The 25,687-nt window shown below is 39.5% G+C and overlaps 1 protein-coding gene across 3 annotated transcripts; it reads right to left on the bottom strand.

The window, feature by feature from the left end:
* Positions 1-139: 139 nt before the first annotated feature.
* ppm1ba (protein phosphatase, Mg2+/Mn2+ dependent, 1Ba) lies at positions 140-24,431 on the bottom strand. Of its 3 annotated transcripts, none has more exons than XM_039672365.2 (6): positions 23,996-24,431; positions 9,838-10,707; positions 9,616-9,733; positions 7,578-7,689; positions 7,286-7,343; positions 140-1,367 (listed from the first exon to the last, which is right to left on the bottom strand). In XM_039672365.2, the coding sequence occupies exons 2-6, from the start codon at positions 10,690-10,692 to the stop codon at positions 1,338-1,340; spliced, it is 1,173 nt and encodes a 390-aa protein (XP_039528299.1). In that variant the 5' UTR covers positions 10,693-10,707; positions 23,996-24,431; the 3' UTR covers positions 140-1,337. The 3 variants fall into 3 exon arrangements, with proteins under 3 accessions (XP_039528299.1, XP_039528300.1, XP_088973074.1); XM_039672366.2 differs by lacking the exon at positions 23,996-24,431 and adding an exon at positions 16,793-16,808; XM_089116948.1 differs by lacking the exon at positions 140-1,367 and adding an exon at positions 3,350-3,898.
* Positions 24,432-25,687: the final 1,256 nt, after the last annotated feature.

The raw sequence follows: 25,687 nt of genomic DNA, 5'->3' as shown, positions 1-25,687 counted from the left end.
GGTTGCTTTACAAGCTGGTCTCTCTCTCTTGGAACATGGAACTACTGTTTACTGTTATGCAAAGTTAAAAGACTCAAAAAGTGTTGTGTCCTAGCCATTAGGCCTTTCCCACGGTGTAATTAAACATAAGGAGCACGACTGCTTTTTCCTGTAGCTTTATTGTTCTGCTCAATATCAACTTTCAAGTTCTGAGGCCAATGAGTACTGTTGTCCATGGACGGCCGAAAACATATTTGAGCAAAACCGACATTACACTCGTATGGTGAATCAGAAAATAATCAGTGAATTCATCACAAAGCTAGTTTTTCATGTTCATCTAACCAAAAAAAACAAAACAAAAAAACACCACTTTACAATATACTCTGAAGAAAAAAGGAAGAAAAAAAGGCAGGTTGCTGTAAGTTCACATCTGCATTCGAAAGTGAGGGATGAGAAGGAGAAAAGACTGAGTTACAATACAAAGGGAGAGCTGAGAAAAGCTGTGTGGCTTTGGTGGGCAGTTACAATCCCTTTTATCCAACAACACCCACAATTCCTGGGTTAAACAAGTACATGAACAAACTCAGTGTGTCTATTTCACACAACATGGCACGCTCATCAGTCGCCATTAACATTACTCTATTGCTTCACACAATAAGCGACAAAGACATCAAACTTGGGAAAAATAAAAAATATATATGAATTTTATATATTTATCTCTATATATTCTATACTCTCTGAAACAGCAGGATTAAAAAGCTTTTTTACAAATAATCAAATGATAACCTGCCAAACGAAGCAGGGTCAAGTCCGAGGTTCAACCTAAAGGTCAGTCAGCGGGAAGGTGCAAAAAACCAACAAGCTTCAATCCTTTCCACGCAGGCTATGTAGTAATGAAGCAATTCTTTAAAACATGTTCCACACACTTTCATCAGTCAAATATATCCTCAATTAAACCCAGTGATGATCCATAACCACATAGCAGGGGCTGCCAAGTTTATCAATTGTATCCTCAACTCGAATTTGCAGCCGACTGGAAAAGGCACCACAGCACGTACATGGGTCTATCCCCCAAAACATCCTCGGATTTAAAATTAACACCCACAGCCACCACAAAAAAAGGGAGAAAAACTATTTTTTTTATTGTATGATGTGTATTTTTCTTGTAGTTGTTTTTAAAACAGGAACTCCATTCTTTCCCTCATGTATTAGAAAAAAAGTGTTTGTAATGCTTTTGGTTGTACTGTGTTTCCACTGTGTTGTGACACTTGTCCATTGAATCTGTTGATTTCACTGGAACAAAAGAAACATGACTGAGGTCTCGTGTAAAAAAGGGGCTCTTCCCTCAGGTGGGACGACTACCACGGGTCCTCAAGGTCAGCTCCGCTCTGCAGAGAGAGACCACACAGAGAAAAGGCATCAAATCACCGTGGTCAACCAAATCTACCTGCCATCTTTTGCTATGAAAAACATTTACTTAAGTAACGAGAAAGGCTTCATCATAATACCAAATTTAATACAGGAAGCATGTAACGTGATTGTATTATTGTTTCAAGGGTTACAATTATGCCAAATATTATATACTGTACACTACCATTTTTTTTTTATGTGAAAGAAATGAACACCTATTCACAACCAGGAGTTTCCTGGTTGTGAGCATTCTGAACTGGCATTTCACAAGCACTTTGTTCAGCTGTCTTAGATCTAGAATGGGTCTGAGACCCCTGTCTCTGAGCTTCAGATGAAGGCTCAATAGTTTCGCTATTTCGAGAGCATGGTCTCTGGTCCCGGGCTTGGCGGGCTGTGGCTAGGAGGAGCTTTGAGCAGATGGTTGTTTTGGACGATCTGCTGCAAAGCTAGAGCGCTTTGGTAAGAAAAGCTTCATAGCCTGTGACGTCTTCTGAGCCTCAGCGTATCTATCCACGTAAACTTTGATGGATGATCCAAAGAGGCCAGCTGGGGAGATGGGCGCGTAGAGGCACGCGGCGCACTCCGAGTCACGGCAGCCATAGGTGTCTCTCAGCAACGCCGAGAGAAGTCATGTTCCGCCCAATGGCGCGTGCCACGAATTTCGCGGCACGAAGAGCCAGGTCCATAGCGCTCCTCAAATCCAGCACGCTGACAGCTTCGAGTCATCATCCGAGTTTTCGGAGAAGGGCGGCTTGGAAGATCTGCAGTACGGCCATCGAGTGTAATGCCGATACAGCCTGCCCAGTGGTGGTATAAGCGGCAAGCTTTAGAAGGTATCGCCATCTAAGCTCACCATCCAGCAGAGGGCGGACAAAGATGGACTGCTACAGCTTCTTCTACTGGAGGAAGAGAGTGATATCCTCTGTCTTTAGCACCGTCCACCACGGAGAATGCTGCTGAGACAGAGGAACTAGAGGTCTTCACAGTGCACCCGAGACCCGTCGGCCCCGACCCGGGACCCGTACGGGTTCGGGTCTATATTTTAAATGATCAGCCGGGTCTGGGTTGGGTCCGAATCTATTACTTCGGGTCCCGGGTCTGTTTAACATTGTGTGTAATACCAACGCATTCTCATCCTTTAACGTCATATAGGACGCGCTGTATAACAAAACGGCGAAATACTACTCACATGGCACCCGTTATCGTTAATATAACACGCGCTGAGAACGGGCTGGTAATACACGTGCGATTGGAGTGCAATCTCAAGCGCGTGTCATGTTTCTATGGCAACCAGAGCAGAGTTTCCGCCAAACCACGCTTTACATTTTCTCCAATGTTTACAATAATATAAATGCACCGTCTTGTTTAATCTTAAAGTTTTGGTGGTCAGATTCAGACTCAATGAAGAGCAGAGAGCACAGATATGATCAAGCTCAACAAGCAATCGTTATTATAGTTCAAAAGGGCAAACAGTTAAAGTTATTATGCGAGTTAACTCGAGTCAGAATGTGCATGTGCAAGGCTGCATTTTTCATCCATCACCGTGACATCAAGTGGACTTTTAAAGCTGAAATAATGAGTGGATTAAGCTTGGAAAAATGAGAGAAATAACATGGATAGAACTTTCTTGTCGGTGGATTGTAATGCATCACAGTCAGTCAGATAACGTCAGGAAGTGAGACGACGACTACTAAAATTAGGTAAGACAAAAAGTTTGATTTTTCGCAACTCGTGTGAAATAATATGTGACAATCGGGTCCAGTCGGGTTTGTGTCTTCCTGCCGGGTTCGGGTCCAGTTTTCAAATAATAGACGGGTCCAGGTCGGGTCCGGGCAGTACATGTATGGCATTTCTCGGGTCTGCACGGGTCCGGGTCCAACTTGTGAAATGAACGACGGGTCGGTTCGGTGTAGCACATTACGGGTCTCTTCCGGGTCGGGCATGAATTTTTGGACCCGTGAAGACCTCTACGAGGAACACACTCTGGCTGAGTAGGGGGCGTTCCAAGACTTCGCGGCTTCTTCATGAAGTTCAGGAAGAAAAGGCGCGGGCCTAGAAGACGATGGAGAGAGGTCCCTTTGCAGGAAACATCCATCCAGTCGGCGCCCACTCAAGAACGAGGCTCGCGACGGCCTATGAGAGCAGACGCATCAGCTAGCATTCGATGCTGGCCCGTTTCCCTGACGACTCAAGGGCAGAGAGAGGGGGAGGTCCACAGAGCTCAAGCAATCTTCACTGTCCAACGGCAGAATAGAGCAGCTGGCCTTTAATGGCAGAAGCGATGGCGGACAGGTTCGTGTCCAGCCCTACAGCAAACTGCATAAAATTTTCAGATAACAGCAAACCAGCATTTAAAAAAAAAAAAAGGAAAATTCCCTCCTCAAACAGCGATGCATTCATAAGATCAGTACATATGGTGTAGAGTAAGGCTGTCAAAAACTCCAGTCGCTCTTTCTGTGGAAATCATTAGTAGCAATTAGTAATCAACTTACCAAATGAAACAGGTGGGCTGCATTAATTAAAGGGTGAACACATACATCATTAGTTTTGTTAATTTGTATTATCCTCTTAATGAATCTCAAACTATGCGAGTTCTGGATATGAATACCAACCTTTATATTTGTGTGTGTAAACTACATGCATTTGACCAAGAATATGATTTCTAAATGTTTATCTGGTTGTGAAAAACATTTTATAAAATCATTTATTTACAAAAGGAGGGGAACATGGATTATAAAGCTGTCATTGGCTATCACAGAGAAACACAAGGATCTAGTCTACTCCTCGCAACGAGCAAACAAATCATCTCTCGCTGATGATGCCAGGAGATGTCAAACGTACCAGGTTAACTTGATACTATTATATTATACTACTGATACTATTATATAAATGCTGTGTAACAGTACTGCTGCTGTCTACTATAAAAAAAAATAATCAAAAACATACTGACAGGAAAATTGTTATTTTAATAATATTAATAACTAAGTAAGGGTTAATGCCCGACGAGGTGTCCATTGTGAGGTTTTAATGGACGACGGCGAGGCGTGAACCGGCCGAAGCGCAGCGGAGGGCGGTTGCCTCCGCCGAAGTCCATTAAAACCTGACAATGGACACCTCGGAGGGCATTAACCCGCTTATACCATGGTCACTTGCCAAATAAAACATTTTTAAAACATTAGCTGCTAGTTTATATTTTAATTAGGCTAAATCTAGTTTTTACAAATTATAACTTGCCTGGTTTATTTAGCAACCGGAGATATTTATAGTCCGCTCAGCTTGTAGAACCCTTCAGGTTCAAAAATGCATTTTTTTTTCATGAAACACAAAGGTAGGCATAGTTTTTTTTTTTTATTACACATAAAACAATTAATCAAACTTCTTAGGCTTGAAACGCTGTACTCTCCTCCTGCCTTGGTCGTCTGGACAGCTGCGTAAAACTCCCGCAGGGTCTCATTCAGAGCGGCAACGGTGTAAGTTAATTTTCTTTGTGACGTTTCTCCGTTTTATTTACATTTTTTCAGCAGAATCCCAGTCGTCAAAGTTGTCATATTCTCCATAAATGTTAAAAGAAATAACGAAGTCGCTCATTGTTGTATTAGTAGGCTATGTAATATCTAACTGAATATCTAACTGTTTGTTTTGATAGAGCAAATTGTTAACGGATACTTTGTCTGCCTGTTGCTATGGTTACTCACAGCTGTTGTGGGCAGCGCATTTATTTATTAATTTCGAACAGGCAGTTTCACCAGAACTACTTTACTGGGTGTCCTCTATCACTTTTTAACGGATACCCTGCAGCCAATCAGAATCGAGTATTCACCCAGACCATGGTATAATTGTTAATAATCAGCTTAAAGTTAACTTGAATAATTACATAAAACATTTTTTTAAGTATATATTTTTTTAAAGTTATGTTCAAGGGGGTGCAATTATTATTTGATGAAAAATAAATCAATAAATAAATAATATTGTGAAATATTACATTTAGAATAACTTTTCTATTTGAACATATATTAAAATGTATTCCTGTGATGTCAAAGTTGAATTTTCAGCGTTATTACTCTTCAGTCACAGTCACATGATCCTCCAGAAATTATTCTAATATGCTGATTTAATGCTCAAGAAATTTTTTTTGTTTCTGGACCCTTTGGTAAACAGAAAGGAAATGAACTGTTTATTTGAAACAAATCTTTTGTAATACTGTCACTTTTGACCAATTTAATGCATCCTTGCTGAATGAAAGGAACATTTTTTTACATTACATTGTAATTTGTTAGTTCAATTTGTTGATGTACAAATTTTAAATAAAGAATAGTGTTCATTAGATCAGTTGTTTCAGTGGTATTGAAAGTGTATCAAGAATAATTGTGGTATTGTGACAACCGTGATGAGGATAGTCCAAGAGTGTAGAGAACACCATCTATCACAGACAACAGATATCTCTTGGATGTCCAGTAGGGAAAAAACACTTGGATCAAAACTCCAGCTTTGTCCAACTTGTGTCCACTCCAGAACAATACATGAGAATGTGTCCCACTACTTAAACACTAAAACACATTCTCTTGAGGTGTTTGCCTCATACACACACACACACAAACAACAAGACAGATCTTTACAACATGCAACCCCCAGTGCAGTTGATACGTCGTCATCATCATCATCGTCATAAGACTTGGCTGAAGAGTTCACAATGCCATATTAGCAAACTTATTTCTAAGCTATTAAAATAACATACTTGTTAGGTTACTAATCATGTCTGATTTGTCATGCTTACAGGCTGATAAATCTCAGTTCATCTCCTTGATGGGATGTCTTACGAGTGTTTGTGGTGATCTCAACCACTGTGCTTTGGGCCAGAGGATCATTTGAATGAGCTCATTACAGCTGTGATTTGAACAGGATTTTTTACTCTCTGCAGTAAATAAACCAAGATCAGGCGGATGGGATGGAGAGAGCAAACACTCTCATGAGAAAAAGGATCTCTGAAGCCCCTTTTCCACCAAAGCATTTTGAGAGCCGGTTCAGAGCCGGCGCCTGTGCGCGAACCAGTTCTTTGTGTTTCGACAGCCAATGAAAACTGGTTCCAAAGCGGCACCAACTCTTTGCTGGACTAGAACCGTTCTTTTACCACGTCGTGCTTATGTCGGGGCTGGGCCAGATGTTCTAAACATCTTTTCTGACCATAATATAGGATCGCAAAGCCAGGAGAAACATTTGCAGAAACACGATGGAGTCCGCCTTTGTAATTGTTATGCTTGAAGTTAACGCAAGCGTTTCTATTTTTGTAATTTTTTATTGAAGACACTATAAGCAAAGAAGAAAACAGTCACAATATAGAACAAATAAATGGAAAGAAAAAAAGACACAAGACAGGGGTACATAACTTATCAGAAAATCAAACGAAAAGATTAAGACTTACATATTTCAATTGTTTTTAAACCCTTCTTGGTACACGAGTTAGAGATAATCCCAAAGTAATGTTGTACTTGCAAGCGTTTCTAGCTAAAACGTATGGCGACGTACACAGTGACGTAACGATGTCGTTCCCTGGGCGCTCTAGTCAGTGGAAAAACAAATAGGTTCTGAAGAGGTTCGCAAGTTGAACCAACTCCGAACCAACTTTGAACCAGCACCAGTTCCAAACCAGTTCTTTTTTTTTGGTGGAAAAGGGGTCTGAGTGACTCTTAGTTGTAGGTTGTTAATACCAGGTATAAACAGGTCCAGTGAGCAAGGCGCAGAACAAGGCAACGTCTCATGATGAGATGAATCCAAAGGTCAAGGGGAAGGTACCATCTATACACATCTAACTTTTTATGGTAAACCAGGGACTAAATGTAAAGCTGTCATCACAACGAGAGGTTCTAGAACTTTAAAAAGCCAGAGTATTCATACTCACACCATCCTCTTCTCTTTGGGGGGTCAACCGGTTGTACACTGCTTCAATAACACTGTGCCTGAGAAGAAAAAAAGCAGACAATGTTTTAGAAAAATAAAACAAGGTAAACAAGTTATACAGCAAGATTCAAAGTCAAGCTGTATTCTGAGTCAAGCCTACTTGAGATTAAACCTGCAAATGTTGTTAGCAGTCCAGACCCTTAAACATTAGGTGCATAACCATTGTGTCCCGTAAACGTGTTTGTGCAGGTGTGAACCTCTGTGTGGTTCGTAAAAACCGTGATTTTACTTACTTGCTGGCAAGGCCGCCCCCTGGTGGGAGATTAGGGATACTTTCTTGGGACAGGGTGCTCATGACAATCAACAGCTCAGGCACACCTTCTTCCCCTGCTTTCTCTATGAGCTCTGATTAAGAGACAGAGAGGATAAACCACAGGTTAAAGCTCTCTAATCATTAATTTCCCTGCTCCATTCAATGGAGTCTTACAATATATGCAGTAGAAATAAATGTATATGTGACCTACTGTATATGTGTACTGAGAAATGAGCAGTGCATTATGGATACCAATGTAGAGCACAAGTGTTATAATTTTTGTATGTTTTTTGAAATAAAGAAATGAAAGACACAGAGGAAAATGAATGAAAGAAAGAAAGAACAGGGACAATGAGAGAAAGAACAGAGACAATGAGAGACAAGAGTGAGACTCTAGAAGGAAACCCTGTGGCTCAGTTGGGCTGATCTGGGCCTGTTGCCAGTTAGATGTTCAGCCAGCACATTCCTCACCAGAGCAGTAGTGCCGACGACTCCCTCAGGCCCTCTCAGCACCCAGCCAAACATTACAACAACGTTACCCCAACCTTTGCCCACAACTCAAGGCCAAGAGTTTACATAACCCCCCCAAAAAAACACAAAACTAACAACCACTTGCCAAAATATGATCAATGTCCAATACAGAAAGGAAAGGGTAGTGGAAAAGAAAAAAGTAACAAGTAGAGATGCATCGATTACAATTTTTTAGGCCGATATCCGATTTTTCAGAGTTTGACCAGCCGGTACCGATTTTAGCAGATTCCAATTTCATTTTTTCTACAGCACACAAACATATTTATTTTCTCTCTTTTCTATAGTAGAACATTTTTACATTTTGCATAGATCATTTTTGAACAGTAATCACTATAAAATATGACTATATAAATTACTCCTGGTGTGGGAAATTCACACACATCTAAAGTGCAGTGTTATGAAGAACCATTTCCTTCTTTTCACATCCAATATCCAACTAAAAAAAAATTGTGTTCATTTCAAAAAGAAAATTCATTTTCTTTTCTGACATAGCCTACTCCAGTTCTTGTTAAAACACATCAGACATGCAAATTCTGTGCATATTAAGCACTTTTTGTGTGAAATATTTATTTTGTCCATCAAAAGTGTGCTTTCACTTTAATTGAGCGTGAGCAGTGCAGCAAAAATAGACTCTGCGCCGAAAGCCTGCAACACTCCCGCTCGACGCTCACACGCTGCTCCTGTTCTCGGTGTGAATGCACTCACTGATTATCATGCACGCCGTGTGAAACAGCCGTAATTCACGAGGTTTCCTACATGTGCGTTCCGTGTAAATCATGCGGCGCCAGAGTGCATTTGACCAGCGTTAATATCGAAAAATGTCAGAATGACCGTTCGGTTGCCAATCATGGCCGATTACGTGAAAATTGGTTGATGCTGGTCACCAGCCGATCAATCGGTGCATCTCTAGTAACAAGAAATAGAGTCAGGCTATCAAGATATATTAGACTAGAAAAAGAGAAATATGAAAGGGGCTGGGATACACGATGTTCAAGATCACAAGAGAAAAAGTGTAAGGGGAAAAGGACATTTCTCTTTAATAAAATGCATAAATTCTGAAATTAATTAATCTGGACTGATATACAGTGGCCTTAAATATATCTAAGCAAGTGGCAAGATAAATTCACCACTTAGTATTTTGGAATAATAGTATTTTTTTTAATATAGAGTTACCAATTTGATTCAGTTGCACAAACTCTTGATTTAATTCCAATTTAGTTTAATTTGGGTATATTTTGCTTGCAATGAAAAATAAAAATTCTCTGTTATGCTGTAAATTATAGAGGGCAGTGTTTCAAACCAGTTTTAGACTGATTCAATCTTTTTGAGCTATTTGTTCTTAACTACGACTACACTGGTTGAATAATTGTAAGTAAACACTAGAGGTTTCAAAGCTCATGCCCTGGGACAGATGTATGAATGCTCCCAAACTACAGTGGACAAAATAGCTATCATGTGGCGGACCACTGAGCTCGTCCGTTTCTCACCTTCCACACGCGATTCAAGGTACTTGTCCACCTCAGCATCTCTCTTTACCGCCTCCTCTGACACCTGGGGTGCATTTGGCAAACAAACTAATATAATACTCATATTATCTCGACTTCCCTGAAGGAGAAAAAAGAAAGAAAAAAAGAAAATAATCTCAACTGAGAATAAAACATTTATGCGCTATAAGAAGCTGTCACAAAAGAGCGAGTAAGGAACTATACCTTGTGTAGACAAGTATCCACAACTTCGTTGCACACTCTCTCCAGGTCGTCCATCACCTCCAGTCTTGATCGCACAAAGGCACAAAGCTCCTCGTTGGTCATCACATCCCAGATACCGTCACACGCCAGCACCACAAATTCATCCTCCGTATCTGAACGAACTATCTCGAATACTTCTGGCTCTGGAGACACAAGCTGCTCTGTGGGACCCTTGCCCTCCACACACTTGTAGTCATAGTCACCCAGTGCTCGGGATACAGCCAGCGATCCATTAACCCTCTGGATCATTACAGAGCCACCTGCATTCTGTATACGCTCCTTCTCCCGTGGGTCACAGGGCTTATGGTCCATCGTGGAGAAGCCGACTTGCGCGTTGCGGCAGAGAAGGGCCCGTGAGTCCCCACAGTTAATGAAATACAGATGTTCCGGAGAGAGCAGCACACCCACCGCGGTGGAGCCGCTGCGGTCCATGCCGTTCCGCAGGTCTGTGAAACTGCGCATGTGCTCGTCGATCCTCAGGAAGCCGGCGCGGATACCCCTTTTGACCGCCTCTATGGCTGGCGTCTCAGGCGTCGGAGCACCCGCCTTCCGCAGTTCATCTGCTGACCCTGTGGCGACAATATGTTCCAACATGTGTTTAGAGCAGTAGTTAGCAACACGTGAGCCGGCGTGACCGTCGTAGACCGCAAAGAAGGACCAGTCGTCCAGACCGTGCGGCAGGCCTATGGTTGCGGTGTGGGCATCCTCCATCTCCACCCTCCATCCCTGCATGCTGCTGAGGCCAAAACGCAGGCCGTTTCCCTCTCCGTGAGCATTATGCTTCTCTGTTTTGGGCTTGTCTAAGAACGCCCCCATGGCTTAGGCCACCGTCTGCAGACACAGAGAAACAATCATTGAGTAGGTAGACAAAAAACACTGAAGACGGTACAAAAAATAAGACATGAAAAGTGCAGGACAAAAGAAACAGATGATCTCCGCAGCTTTTTAAATGCATTAGCTAACATTAAGCATCCCCTGCATCAACACTGTAGCACCACACCAATAGAGCTACTTCAGACATGAAGACTAAAAGTAGAGGGGGAAAAAACCCACTGCAGAATGAACAACACAAATGTGAAAGGATTAGTCTTAGTGCTCAATGGACGGATTTCTATTAACAACAAACATGTAGAGATTCTTGGCCCTGAAGCCACAGAGTGGGCGTAGCTTCTGAAAATAAAAAAACTGCAGCCCAGATAATCCAATTGCCTGTGCCGGGCTGCATTACTGCTGTGTACCCCACTGCTATTCAAGTGTTAGCCACAGAAAAATACATATTACACTGCTCTGTAGTGCTGCTTCACTCTTGCTAATTAATCAAATTCTGTGGACAAATATTTTTTGCATATTGAGTTAAACTGTATATTTGACCGATTTAATACACTGTACAATAATTCTTGTGCATTTATTTGCTCAGTAGACATGTAATAAGGTGGATAATGTACATTAAGCTGTTTCTTTATCACAAAATAGTAAAAAGTAAACCCCTCGACGCAAGGCTTTTTATGATAATGACCGACTGACTGTACATTATGCCTGACAACACATTTTAGCTGACTGAACTGTATGTGATAGGAGAGAAAGACTGGGAGCCTCAAAATAACACTGACAAGTAGTCGACTACATTCCATTGTGTTGTACGCACTGACTGCACAAAAATGCATATGTAGTAAAAGATTGATCATACTCACAGATTTATCACAGTATATTGTAGAGCCAGACCGATATATCGGCAGGCCGATATTAGGCATTTTCCAAAATATCGGTATCGGCAGTTATAATGGCCGATAAATGAATATTTAAAAAATAAAATAAAAATGGACAAAAAACGCTTGAACCATGTCATGAGTGTTGGAGTTGTATAGTTTGTCCACCAGAGGGCACTCTACACCGTTCCTGTTGGCAACACTCGTTGAGTTGGTCACAACAATTGAAAGATCATCCCCATCAGTTCTCTTAACTCAAATAAGCATGACAAAATTTGTGACTATCATGTCCAGTTTTGCTTCTGTTAAATAAGCTGAGAGCTAAGCGGAATTAGCTAGTAATAGTTACGTTACGTTGTTACAGTGTAGTTGACTGACTTTCCTTTTAACTTTTGACAATGTGACTGAAGTATTTCTTTAATAGCTCGTGCCAGTAATGGCAATGAGACGCATCATCTCTCCTTGGCCTGTTTATATTGAAAATATAGCTAAATTGCTAAACCATTACTAAATTATGGCTCATCATAGACTAGCTAACCACGAAGCTAGCTAATGCCACTGTCATCAGTCTGTTCTGTTGTGACAATAAAAGAAACAAGTTTCTTTTTAAAATGCATTATCATATTATTTTAGTTAAAACTCATAAATAACTTCAAATAACTAATGTTAGGGAAATCTTTTAATGTTTTGCTGCACGTTTCTGAAATAAAAATAAAAAATATCGGCCGATATATCGGAATATCGGATTTTAAAACCAAAAAATATTTGTATCGGACTTCAAAATCCTTTATCGGTCGGGCTCTAGTGCCTTATTACGGTTTTACATTACAAAAAAAAAACCGGTTTAAATTCATTTTACCCAAAGTCGAACAATCTTCAACGCTTGGTGACTGTTAAAAACATTGAGCACTCAGTGTTTTACAGTGAAATAGCATTACATAACATACATAACAGCCTTGGTGGACACACAGCCTTACTTTCAGGCCAACCTGAAACTTAAAGCACTTTTTACTAATTTTTAGTTATTTTGTTTTTATTTTTTAAGCATTTATTTGTCCTAATTTGTTTATTTTATTACTAAGTGTTGATGCCTTTTTTGTACAATCAATTCAAAGTTTGAAATCAGGCTGCTGTGTAAGCTTTGCAAAAATAAATAAATAAATAAATAAATACCCTATTGTAAAAGCAAAAATGCATTGCATGATCAACCATTTAGGTGAGATAATTGTAATTTTTTAAATGTCTAAATATCAACACAAACAGTATAAAGGTGAAGCATTTAAGATGTTTTTACTGTGTCCCTACTAGTGTTATAGTTCTTCTGTGATCGCCTTATTCATTCATAACATCAGTAGTATAAGTGCCACTGAAGTGATTGTAGAGATTAAACTTTTCCCCCAGCAGGAAAATAGGATTTGCTCTCCTCAGATGAACCACCTCTTAAGTCTCAAGTCAAGCTGTGACATGCATCTGTCTGGACTACTTCTACTTTCCAAATGAATCACACTAGACCGTGGACACACAAATCTGATCTTTTTTTTTAATTTATTTTTTAAATCAAAACCGAATTCTGCTCGTTGGTTGCTGAGATGAGGCAACTTGTTACTGTGGTGGTGAGTAATGTTTAAATGAAGCTCCATCCAGAACCTACGTGCCAATGCAAAACCAAACATGCTAAGAAACTGGTCCGATTCAGTGAGGACGAGACAAACTCAAGGATCTATTTACAGGGTAGACTAAAAGTGACCCTATTTACTCATGCCACGGTGACCTCTGTATCACAGGTTTAATCCAACAGTGCTAGCAGCGTTATGGAACTCAGGGCTCACAGTCAGCCAACGGTGAAAGGAGGTCACCCTGCCAGATCAGTCACACGACAGCTCTTTTTGTCCACAGGTTACAACATTAAATAAGTACACAAATGTATAACAATTCCAAGTCCAATCGAAATGAGGACAAATAGGTTACTTGCACTGTGAAAATTTGACTACTGCACTGTGTGTTCTGCACAAGCAATCCAGGTCCACACTAATCAAACTAATACGCAAGTATTGTTTTTTCAGCAGAGCAAACAACCTTTCATAGTTAAAGCTTTAAAAACATGTTGTTCATTGAATAAGCAGTCAGACTCAGTCATTTCATTGATTTAAACCTTACGTAACACGGTAAAATCTCCTGGTTTAATTTAAGTTGGGAATGACAAAACAAGGGCTTGCAGTACATTCCATTTATGGAGTTTTTTATATCGATGCAATGATATTAAAAATTTGTCCAATAACGATAACCGTTCATTGTTTATATTTGAAAGCCGATAACCAATATATTGGCCCATAAATCTAAATTCAAACATTTTTGAGAGCTTAATTACAAAAACAAAAGTCTCACAATTAAAATTATGTTCCAAGCACACAATTATAATGTTCTCACTATAATTGTATGTAACCTTCAGTGCTTTTTGCAATGCAAATGATGCACTTTACTTCTTTTTTTTTTTTAAGGGACACCAATCATATTTCAAGCAGTTCAAACCCATCATGGTGAACAGTGCACATCTGAAATGTCTCAGACGGAAATTTAAAACATTGGCCAAATTTTCTTATTGGGCCGATAACGATTACATTAAAAATGAACACATATAGGTTGATACTGATACGGTGGCCGACATATTGTGTATATGAATGGGTCATAGAATCTTTGACTCAACTGATTCGTTCAAAACACTGAATCGTTCAGTAATGAAACAGAACATGTTCCTGTGAGATGTGCTATGGTTCTGCTGCTGTGATCTTTATTGTGGATCCAATCAAGAGGATTATTGCATGATCAAAGTGCAAAAGCGTCTAGATGACACACATAGTGGACCCTGGTTATTGCTATACCCCGCTATTGCTCAGCAAGCTGCAAGTATGCAATGATGTCACATAACAGCATGTCTGAGCTGGCCACACCTCACGCCTACTGCACTATAAATAAACCCAGATAGGATTGCGTAAAAACCCCATCCTTTTACTCAGATCCTGAGCCCTCAGCTAAGGTTCAACCTCTCAAGGTTTTTACAATGGTAAGCTACTCTCAAAATGAAGGGAAATAACAAAAGGATGAACGCACTCTCAAAGTAAAACCTAAAAAAAAAAAAAAACTTGCGTGATTGTGATTTTCAAAACATATGTTAACTAAATAGAATTCTATTAAGTTTAGTGACAACATGTTACAATGTTTACATGGTTCAATGACTGGGCTACTGCTTGTATTATTCAATTCAATTCTTGGATTTTATTTCAATCTTAATTCAATATTGACTCATTTGGATAAATATTAGGTATATGCATGGTAATTTTTATCAAGAAAAAAAATCTCTCTCACATAATGCTGTAAACATACAGAGAGAAATTAAATATAATGCATTTTCATTATAATGACAATTATGTAATGGCAAATAAACATCTAATAATATATTTTATTTTTTTTCCACACGATTGACATCAGGTTCAAGTACACCCACAAGCTGCGAGTTATTTTTGTATTGCAGTTTGGCTGGTGGTTAGTTTGCCCGCATACCGCCACCCATGGCCAAAACTGGTATTATGACACCTGCCGGCCCGGGGCTAGTAAATTAGCATGCTAATTCAGGTTGATATCTCTGCAGCACCATAACTTGTCTTTTTTTTTTTAATGACATCAACCTTAATTCTTATTCTTTTGATGTGTGTAGCTCATTTTTTGAATATTTTAACCTCAATTCTTACACATGGCACCTTTAAATGAGACGTATAAGAAACAAGAGTGTAAAATGTATTCAAGAATGTTTCTGTATGTACATGTACCTTGAAATGTGCTCTAAAGATCAGTTTTTGTCCACAACCTTCTTGAGCTGAGATATTTTCGCATAGCTGTTACTGTATAACCAAAATAAGTTGTTGGGTGGGCCATGACACAAAGAAGCCGCTGTGGTTAAAACAAGTAAAATAAAAAATAACATGAATTTGCAATACCAAATCACAAAGGTAATCACTCAAAAAAATACAATGGGCTCTATGCACGGCGGTATTTCCGGTGAAGGTGTAAGGATGCTCGATAACTTCCGCCGATCGTAGAGTCCAATACAATACCGAGGATTTATATTGAATTTTATACTCCATGGTTATACTAAAGAAAAGTTAGTCACAAAAACAGATAAAAAAAAAAGACACCCCTCGTTGTGTTTATGCTTCTTTTTAAAATTATATTAAATAAACATAACTATATATAAAATTACATCTAAACGTATGTACGTTTCATTTCAAAGACGGGAGGACAATAAATTTTGAAGACTCCCGTTTTATAGACTCCCGTGCCATAATCCCGTTTTCCTCGGTTTTCCTCCACTTAAATCTCCACAACCGGAAATGGACGAGCATCCTTGCGTCAAATGCGGAACTTATGCGTGCATATAGCCCATTAAAAGTCAAGCAACCTCCATTGGACCACCTGAGATGGATTAACCCATAAAATAGTAGATAAGAGTAAAAAAAAATTTTTAAGTCTTGTATGTCACTTGTGTAAACGATAGCGTTTCATTGGAAACAGCTTCCAGCACCTGTGCCTTGACTCCAGATTAGCCATGCTTTGATCATGTGCTGTTTAGCATCACAGTAAACCAAAAGAGGCCAGATGATAATAACTCATTGCCTATGAATGTGTGTGGATCCAGAGAGCACACTGTGCCAAAGCACTAAAACAAACAAATAAAACGCATCCTTTAGAGACAGGAAGTGGGCAAGACCTTTTGAAGAGGGTTTCAATGTTGTGACCCAACAAAAGAAAAAACAACCTGGTCCTCATCGACTCTCGATTTCAGACCACCTGTGCCCAAAAGTGACTTTCATCCTCCATCACCAACATCCCCTCATTATGTAATTGTTTATGAATCATTTTATGTAATCATTATGAATCATTATATCTTCATTACAAGAAAAAGACATTGTGGCCAATGAATTAAAAACAAAAACGTCAGCACTGACCAGGCAGTTCAGGCTGTCACCTAGAATACGTTCATAACAACAACCACCTCTTATCAAGCAGGAATGAATCTAAAGCCTGACAAGTGACAACAGTCCCTATCTTGACTCTAGGAATTCTATTAATATAATTTAATATCTATAAATATCCCACATTACCAGCTCGGTTCGCTAACATCGCGAGTCAGTTTATGACCATGAAAAGATCCTTACCTGACCTAAAGTTGGCATGCATTCAAGTAGTTACACATCCAGATGACAGGTTGCTCATTCAAGATTTCCACATTCCAATAAAGTGAAGAGAGTAGTTCAACACACTCCTGAGATCTATGGCACTGCAATGATGTAACCATTGGACCACTGTCATATGTTCCGTTTCCATGCCTACAGCGCCTGGAGTGGCAGCTAAGAGTGGTTTCTATGGTAACAGAGAGCTTCAACAGGGCACTTCAGTGCATCTTTCCTGTGACCAGTCCCTTGGAATTGCAAGTGCAGCGAGAGAGCCGACAAACAAAACTAGCATTGAATTTTATAAATTGACCTGAATCTAGGAACAGCTGAAAAGTGCAGTGTTTGGAAATGAACAACGTCGTGAGAATTACATTAATGCGTGAACATATCCATTGCTAGGCTTCACGCAGACCATGTGCTTCCCGCATTTGAAACTTTAAAGGCCAGAGTATCAAATGTCACAGCCCATAAACGGGCAGCGAGTTGTAAACTGCTGCACTGGCCTTGTGTTGCCTTGTTTACGGAGTAACAAACTTATTACATCAAGAGCAGCTGCATCACTACAGCTGAATCACAGACAAGCAAAGGTGCATTTTGAGATGTATTTTAAGACAAGTGCCTGCAACCAATGACAAAATGATGCTCCTTTGACTCGGCAGTATTTTTGGCTTTTGAAATCATCCTTGTTTTTCTTTTCTTTTTTTACAAATGACATTTGGACTGAGGTCCAGATTTTTAGACTGATCTCATGATGAAGTAGAGTGTGTATGACACGGCAATTCGTATTTCCATTTTTGGCGTGCTATCAAGACGCATAATCGCCTTTCAGCGTGTTTGTGTACGCCGTTGACTTAAAGTTATTACTGTATATATAAGTATATGACTTACCTCAACCCCGTCCCTAAACCTAACCGTCACTGGGGTTAATGGCATTTATGAGTGTTCCGTTACCATCCTAGGAAAAAAAGAGATAGCTCCCCAGATGTAGATCTACATTTTGCTTTGTTTCGCGCGGACATTTGACGGCGTGTACAGACACGCGGAATCACTCGGACGTTAATGGCGTAGACATACACGCATACATGCGGATACACGCGGATAGCTCAAAATGCGTAGAGATAACACGCCACTTGACTCGAAATTGCCGTGTATGTTTACGCAAAAGTCATGATGTCATGTTGAGATTTAAAAAAAATACTGTCAAAACTTTAAAGACTTCCTGAAACGATCAGACTAAAGGGCCGTTCACACCAAGGACAATAAGTATAACTAGAACAATAATTGTAGCATTTTATTACATTAATATGTTCTTTAAAGGTGCATTGCGCAACTTTTCATGTTAAAAATAGCCGTTTTCTAACCCATACATGCTTAAACAATCGCCTGATGGGCTGAATGAGCCCTTCTTTGATCACTGCGATCGCCTCTATAACCCTGTACAGTGAAATATATAAGAGGGATTCGGGCTCGAATCTGAGACTGGGCGTGACGTCATGCGCGTTCACGCTCGCCTGGCTATGTCTGGCAGGTTCGTGTAGCTATTCGCCGCCGTTCTCCGTATCAGAGAAGACAACTCTAGTCAGCTTTCCACAAAAGTAGACGATGGATTCAAAGGGGCTGTTTACACCTGGTCACTTCATGTACGTGTCTTCTGTGATCGGATAGCTATTCGACCGTAAAAAGACCAGGGTGTAAATGCCCTCCGAAACGCATTCGAGACGGATTTGAATTCGATCGCTCAAACCACTTGAGGACGTGGTCTGTGCCGTATTCCAGACGAAACTGGACAAGTGTAAATGCATCTGGTTGTTGAAACCAAGCTATATGTCATGATATTTTAGTCATATATGACGACGCGCATCACCTGAGCAGCTGAGCTGAGCCCCTTCATCAAGCGCCGCAATCTATCGCAAATCAAAGTGAATTAGCCTAGTGAAAGTAAGTCGCAGACGCTTAACACTACCATCTTCATTAAAAGTAAAGAAATGAAATGATCTTACCAGTTCTGTTGCCGATCTCTCTTATTGCTGTCTTTGCTGATTTTGAAATTAGCCGATGATTAATAAAATCCAGCTCATATCTGTTGCTTTCGGTGACGTGCACTTCATTAAATCTGTATATGGCGCGGAAAGAGACCGGCTTGTAGCTCATTACAAACCCCAACGCAAACTCCACGTGAGACAGAAAATAAAACTTCTGTCTGTCCAGTGCCATGCGTCGGAATAAGACGAGAGTCAACATCGGGAAGCTTTCAACAAACGGAGAGATCTCCGGTCGGCTCTAGGGCTCAAACGGGTCATAGCCTATACAAAGTGATAACTGAACGTGTTTCCATAATAATTCAATCATAAGTGGATACAGTAAGCACAGGGAGATAGATGGAAACAAAAACCGAAGTTTTCTACTACCCCCGTTTCCCCCTCTCACACAAGTGTGTAATTTACTCGAATGCCTTTCCTTTCATATATTTTAAATGACTTGCAGATTTATTACTGTATTACCTCATTATGACTGTAACAAAAGATGTGTGCCGCACAGTGTGCGGCTGATGCTCCTTAGTTATGAACAGCTCGTGCAAACGTGCGTATGTGTGTGTGTGTGTGTGTGTTCCTCCATGAACGCGCACAGCTCTGGTTGCAGTTTCGCTTGTCGCCAGAGGGGGCGTAGTTCTGCAAAAACTCAGAGACTTGCGTTTAGCTCCTTTAAGGTTCACTTATAACGCTTCAAACTATCAGAATCAAAAGGCAAAATGTAAATCAATGTCGCTTTTTGGTACAAGGTCATGTTAGAAATGGATCTAAGGAGTGCAACATGACTTTTAATGTAATCTTATATCTTCCTATCATTCATCAAAGAGTTTGCAAACATCAGTAAGTCTCCTAAAGGTTCAGAGGGATTCAAGATAGTGGGTTAACAAGCTGACTCAATTTACTAATCCACTCATGAAATGCATGCAGTACTTGATTAGCTACTGTGAAAAGGCTTTCAGGAAGGATACTGTGTAGATCAAGTAAACAATGGTACATGAACACAGCCCATTTGATCCAAGGTAAACTACAATTAAAGCTTAGTGATGTATCTAATGCCAACAAAAATAAACACAATCCAGCTCTCAGCTCTAGACTTATGATGGAGAGCCCAAATGCCATATCTAAGGTTAAGATTCAAAACTCCATGGAGATGCATTAATGCAGAAATTTCTAGGATCTTCAATTCACCCTTGCAGGGAGTTTGATTGACAGGCGATCTGACCAATCATAATCCACCATCTGCCGAATCCACCATTTTTGTCTGACAAAGCAGTCGAGTTAGTAGATTAACGTCAGTGGATTTGAACTTGAAAAACGGTGTGTGCTACTGACATTTTTCTACGGTTGAAGCAACATACCTTCTGATGTTCATTCATGTTTATTTGATGCTACAAATTAACTAGAAGGAAGAGATGATCAGTTCACTTTAGCTGAGGCCTTACAGCCATCTGTCACGACACATTAAAGAGACACAAAACAGTATTTCTTGTTTACATTTCTTTTAAAAAACTGTCAAATTTGAAAGTTGAGACTTTGTTGCACCGCATATCAAAAGTAACCCGTTCTGTTCTGTCTGTCAGCGCATTGTCAGTGCCGTCTTTGCTCCGCGACGTATTTTTCACTACGTGAGAACATGGGTGGTGTGAGAGCGGCATGGCTTGTCGAACATAGCAACAGTAACTAAAGGGGGCGGATCTTTGCAAACAATCAATTTGACTGCACATTGGCAGTGTGTTGGAAGTGTTCATATCGGCATTTACATACAAGTACATTTCTAAACTAAATCATACAGACATAGATATAGTATTAATCTGCATTGCAATGCATCTCATTCTGGAGGCATGACTTCAGCACTGGGGAAAACATATCCCAGTTGCCTTAGTTATCCATTCATGTCCCAGAGGAAATCAAGACAAATATCAGATTATGGTATTTGGAATGTTCATTTTTTCAGCTACATAATTGATCCAACTTTAACAGTTAATCTTAAAGTATACTTCAGGATTTAGCATTAAGCTTTGTATTTGCAGGAAAGAATGGTGGGATCTCACTCACAGAATGTCAGCCATCTTTCTTTTGGAAGCTAAGCTAGCAGGCTCTTGTTCTGTGGAGAAAGCTGAGTAACTTAGTAAGAGAAACCTGAGTAGTAGGGGTTACCATCCTCTTTTTCCTGGACTTGTCCGGCCGTTGAGATCGTACAAAATGTCTGGGATTCAGCTTTTGCTTTCTGCAGTCGCCATTCATTGTTTACATGCACACCTTTTGTTTAAATCTAACTGAATTCATTCTGATTGGTGAATCTGAATGTAGTGTTTACATGAACACCAAACAAGTGTTCGGTTGATGTGCATTTTAACATTGCCAAGAACGGTGCATCTCACAGGTGCCGCTCATCAGTAATCACGCCACCGGCATCGCGCTGTCCTGCTCGCCACAGTAAACAATGAATGGCGACTGTAGAACGCAAAAGCCCTAATTTTTTGGATGATCTCGAAATCCCAGGCAGACTCATCATGGAGACTCACTAGTAGCCTAGAATTGTTGTTGTAACTACTGCGCTCTGTTACCGGTAGGCATGGCCTCCAAGGGCAGTGAAGCAAGTGCATTCTGGGAGTTGTTGTCTTTGTTTCAACCACATAAGCTAAAAATACATTTTCTGGCTTTTCTCAGTTCAGAAAGTTCCAAATTCAAAAATAATTTCACATTTCTTCTACATAAATGACCCATTTTAAATATACATTAATCTTTCCAGAGGTGAAGTATCCCTTTAAGGAATAGGAATAACATTTTAGCAGCAGCCAGTGATGATCATACCCATTAGAGACACCAAACCAAGCCAAGTCTACCATCAACCAACAAACCTCTCACAAACGATGGCTATTATCAGTGGCCAAGCACTTCAAAAACTTTCAGAGTTATTTTAGGTCCTTGCATCATCTGATTATTTGGTTACTTTATGTCCTTGCAGACTTTTGCTTGATACATTAGGTGGCAAGAAGCGTAGCCTATAAAATAACATTGAATAAAAAGACCTATGTTAAAAGCCTTTTAATTAAACTAACATCAGTACACAGCATGTAAAATCCCAGTGAAAAACAAATTTAAATACTTGGGTAAACGTAAAAGAAATGTTACTTACATTTACTTTACATTAGTGGAAGTTTCATTGTACTTTGAAATTACATTAAAATACTACTGGATAAATTCATACAAGAAATTAAATGCTAATTCACTACACTTATATAGCCTATTTACTCAAACCCAGTTGAGGATGAAATTAAGTGAGAATGATTAAAAGTCCTACCAGAAATGGATTCAGCAAGTTTCTATTTTGTGGAAACTGAGCATTCTTGATGACTGACCATCAGCTCTGACCAGAAGCTTGACAGTATTGAGCGATTATTAGGATATTAACCAGTAGGGCTGGGTGGTATGACAATATATACAGTTACTGCGGTAAAAATATCAACCATAACAGTTTTTTTTTTATTCAGTCTATACCGCGATGTAAATAAGTGGGCGTGGTTAACTCACGTGCATGAGACTGAGACAATGAGATTTGTCAAAGAAACATGGAGAAAGCAGATCAAGAGGATCCACAAAGGAATTGCGCTTTCTAAAGGGTTGTTGTATAATGTGATATTTTCAGGGGAAAAGGTGCATCCGTCAACTAGAGCAGTGCAGCACCTGTAGCTGCAGTTTAGAGTGCACGCTCACAACGGGGAAAGCATGAAGCATAAGCTTACTTGACAATAACAGTTCATACATCAATATTGTAAAGAATAGAGATAACCTTAAAGGTGCTATATGTGTTTTTTAGCAGCCTCTATCAGTGATGTTTCAGATTGCAACCAATTTTTACAGAAGCACTCGTGTTCGTGCGCGTGCTCGAACACGAGCGAGCACTCATGGTACATGGCCACTTTCGACACACCGGAGAAAGCATCACACAACATGCTGGAAACTCATGTAAACTCCCACTGCAACGTTACAATAATAGGCTACTTTTATCAGCTTGACGTTGAACTAATGCTCCATGCTGGTACCATAATAACGTTACACTTGTGGTGTTATCTAGCATAAGGCATTTCATTAACTATTCGTGTATCTTTCACAATCAGCAATGTCAACATAGGTGAATGTATAATATGATAACAAAAACTGTTAATGAACTAGACTGAACAATTTCAGTGTAACAGTAAGATCATAGGAAGGAAGTAACATTAATGTACTGAATATGTCTGGAAATGTTTATTATAAACAATATTATAGTAGTGGGATGAGTGACGTTAGACAGTAAATCTACATCCTAAAGCACCTAATTTTTGTTATCCTCCTGGCACAGTCTTTTGTATTCATTTCATGTCTCATATATGTTGTAGACTAGTTTGCCTTGCTATTTCATTAGTTTACCATTATTTCAGCATATCTGAAAACTTGTAATTTATCACAATAAAAATAGCTGAGTCTTATTCATTTTCTTTTGATTATTTGTGCAATGAACTTTCCATCATCGAATTTCAAATCACACCCAGGGTAAAAAAATAATAATAATAATCAGGGTTTCAAGAATAAATCTGACCGACAGTGACAAAATAAAAGCTATCGAAAAATCAAAACCTGAGGGTAAACAAAAAAAAATGTATTTAACATTTTTTATGCATGAATTCTCTGTTTAGAATAAGGCCTTCATCAAGTTAATTTCTGACACTGATAACTGACAACAGCTAACATGGCCTTGTTTTGTGTGCTGATAGGGGGAGGAATAGCATATAAAGCCTGTTTTACATCTCGTAAAGTTAAAAACAACCAGGAGTTATTAAACGCCAGCACTGTTGTTGTCTTTGGAAATAGTGTTTGATGCAGGAATTAGTGGTCTGTGTGTCAAAACTGGCTGAGCGTCTAACGTACACAGCATCTCGGACATCATTATTTACGTTTAAATCGAAAACCTACGACACCCAAATGCTGCCTAGACTGGCAACTCGCTATGTTTTGCGACACAGCCATTACCTTAACAGGTCGAATTCCTGGAGAAGGCAGCAGTAACGTTACAGGCTCACTGACTTGGTGCAGCAGTTACGAAACACGTCCATCCCGGTAGATAACGCTAGCTTGCTAGTTAGTCTGACAAGTGTGGTGTAGGTTAACTTACGTTTCTCCGATTGAAGTTTCCTCTCCAAAAGACCCCGCGTTCCAGGAGGCCGTCAAATTTGCCTTTATGATCGAGAATCGACTCGCTGAACATCTATATTTTGAACGTTGGTGATATTAGCTCGTTTCAACTGGAGCAGCTAAAGGTAAACCCAGCTAGCTGGCTAACGTTAGCTAATGCGGTTAAATTCACAACGTCAGTTCTGCCCACAACGGCTCTAGGCTTGGATTACGAACTATAACGAACATCTTTGACATGCAGTTTCACTTCGGCTCAACGAAAACACAAATGCGACCAGGGTGTTGGTCATCTGAGTTGAATTTCGGGCCGTGTTAGCGTTTCTAGCTACATGTTAAAGACAGGTGACGTGCACTACTCAGTGCCATTGACGGCCGCGCGCTTCGGTTCTGTGTGATGGGAGGGGCCATCGCCTCTATGATTGACATCATTATGCTGCTGAGTAGTGGTCTGTGAGGGTGAATAAAACTTTTTGTTTTGGATGAGATATCGAGAATCTTGCGTTATGTTCTGTATCTTGGTTAATAATATATAACGTTAAATAAAGTCTCAACGTTCCCGGTGAATAAGAAGTTGCCTACTCTTTAGCATTCTTATTTTTTATATAGCCTATATATGGGCATAACCAAACTTATGACTAAATAATAATCTTTTTTTTTTTCTTTATGGCCTGGTTTCACAGACAGGGTAGGTTAGATTAAGCCAGGATTACACCTTAGATCAATAAAGTAGCTTTTATAAACATGCTTTAGAAAAAAAAAATTTAAGATAAGTCAGTGCCAGTTGCTTTTAGTTGAGCTTTAAAAAAGCTCAAAAAGTGCATTTCAGTCTGGGACTAGGTTTAAACAATTTCTGTGAAACCAGGGGAAACGTAATATAATTTCGTTTAAAATTATAAAATTATTTCTATTGTCTTTGAAATATGGTTAAAGTGTACAGTACTTATCAATGTTGACAAGCATGGTAAACTAAATATGCTTTAATGTAATTTCTTTTGAAATGTGCATGTTATGTATTATTTCATATTTATGACACCTTTGTAATAATAATAAAAATGACCTACAAGTGCACATTAACTACAACTGTGCACACTTTTTACTTCACACTAATATTTTATTTGAATCATGCACTTATAGTCTTTAGAGAAATGTTTTCAAAGGGATTTTTACTAAGGGACATTTGAAGACTAAGTATTTTTTATTGGTTACACTTTATTCTATAAATGCAAATGTTGTTAATTTATTTATTTATTAATTTTATAACTCAGATGTGGAAACAAAGACACCTACATCTTGGATGCCCTTGAGGTAAGCTAAAACATATCAAAAATTAATTTCAAAGTGAACTATCACTTTAAGACAACCGTTGAACTGGCGATTGCTTCACATTTCTACATCAACTGATTCTACAGCCCCTCCTGCAGATAATCTTGCACCTTCTCTGCTTCTTCACAGGTATCCTCATCAATTATTGATTAGTATTGGTATTAAATAACAATACAACCTGTCTTTAAGAACGTCTTGATCGACTGCGATACAACAACTCTGGCTTCCCTCTCCTTCTTTTCATGGCGTTTCTGGTATGATTTATGTTTTCTTTTCCCCGACATTTACAAATGGGTTTCCATTTGGTCTATTTGCATTTGGTGTAACACTACATTCATAAACAATCAAA

This window comes from Pimephales promelas, chromosome 11, assembly GCF_988280905.1.
Source record: "Pimephales promelas chromosome 11, fPimPro1.hap1.1, whole genome shotgun sequence".
Classification (NCBI taxonomy): Eukaryota; Metazoa; Chordata; class Actinopteri; order Cypriniformes; family Leuciscidae; genus Pimephales; species Pimephales promelas.
This window is presented reverse-complemented; position numbering and strand designations above follow the sequence as displayed.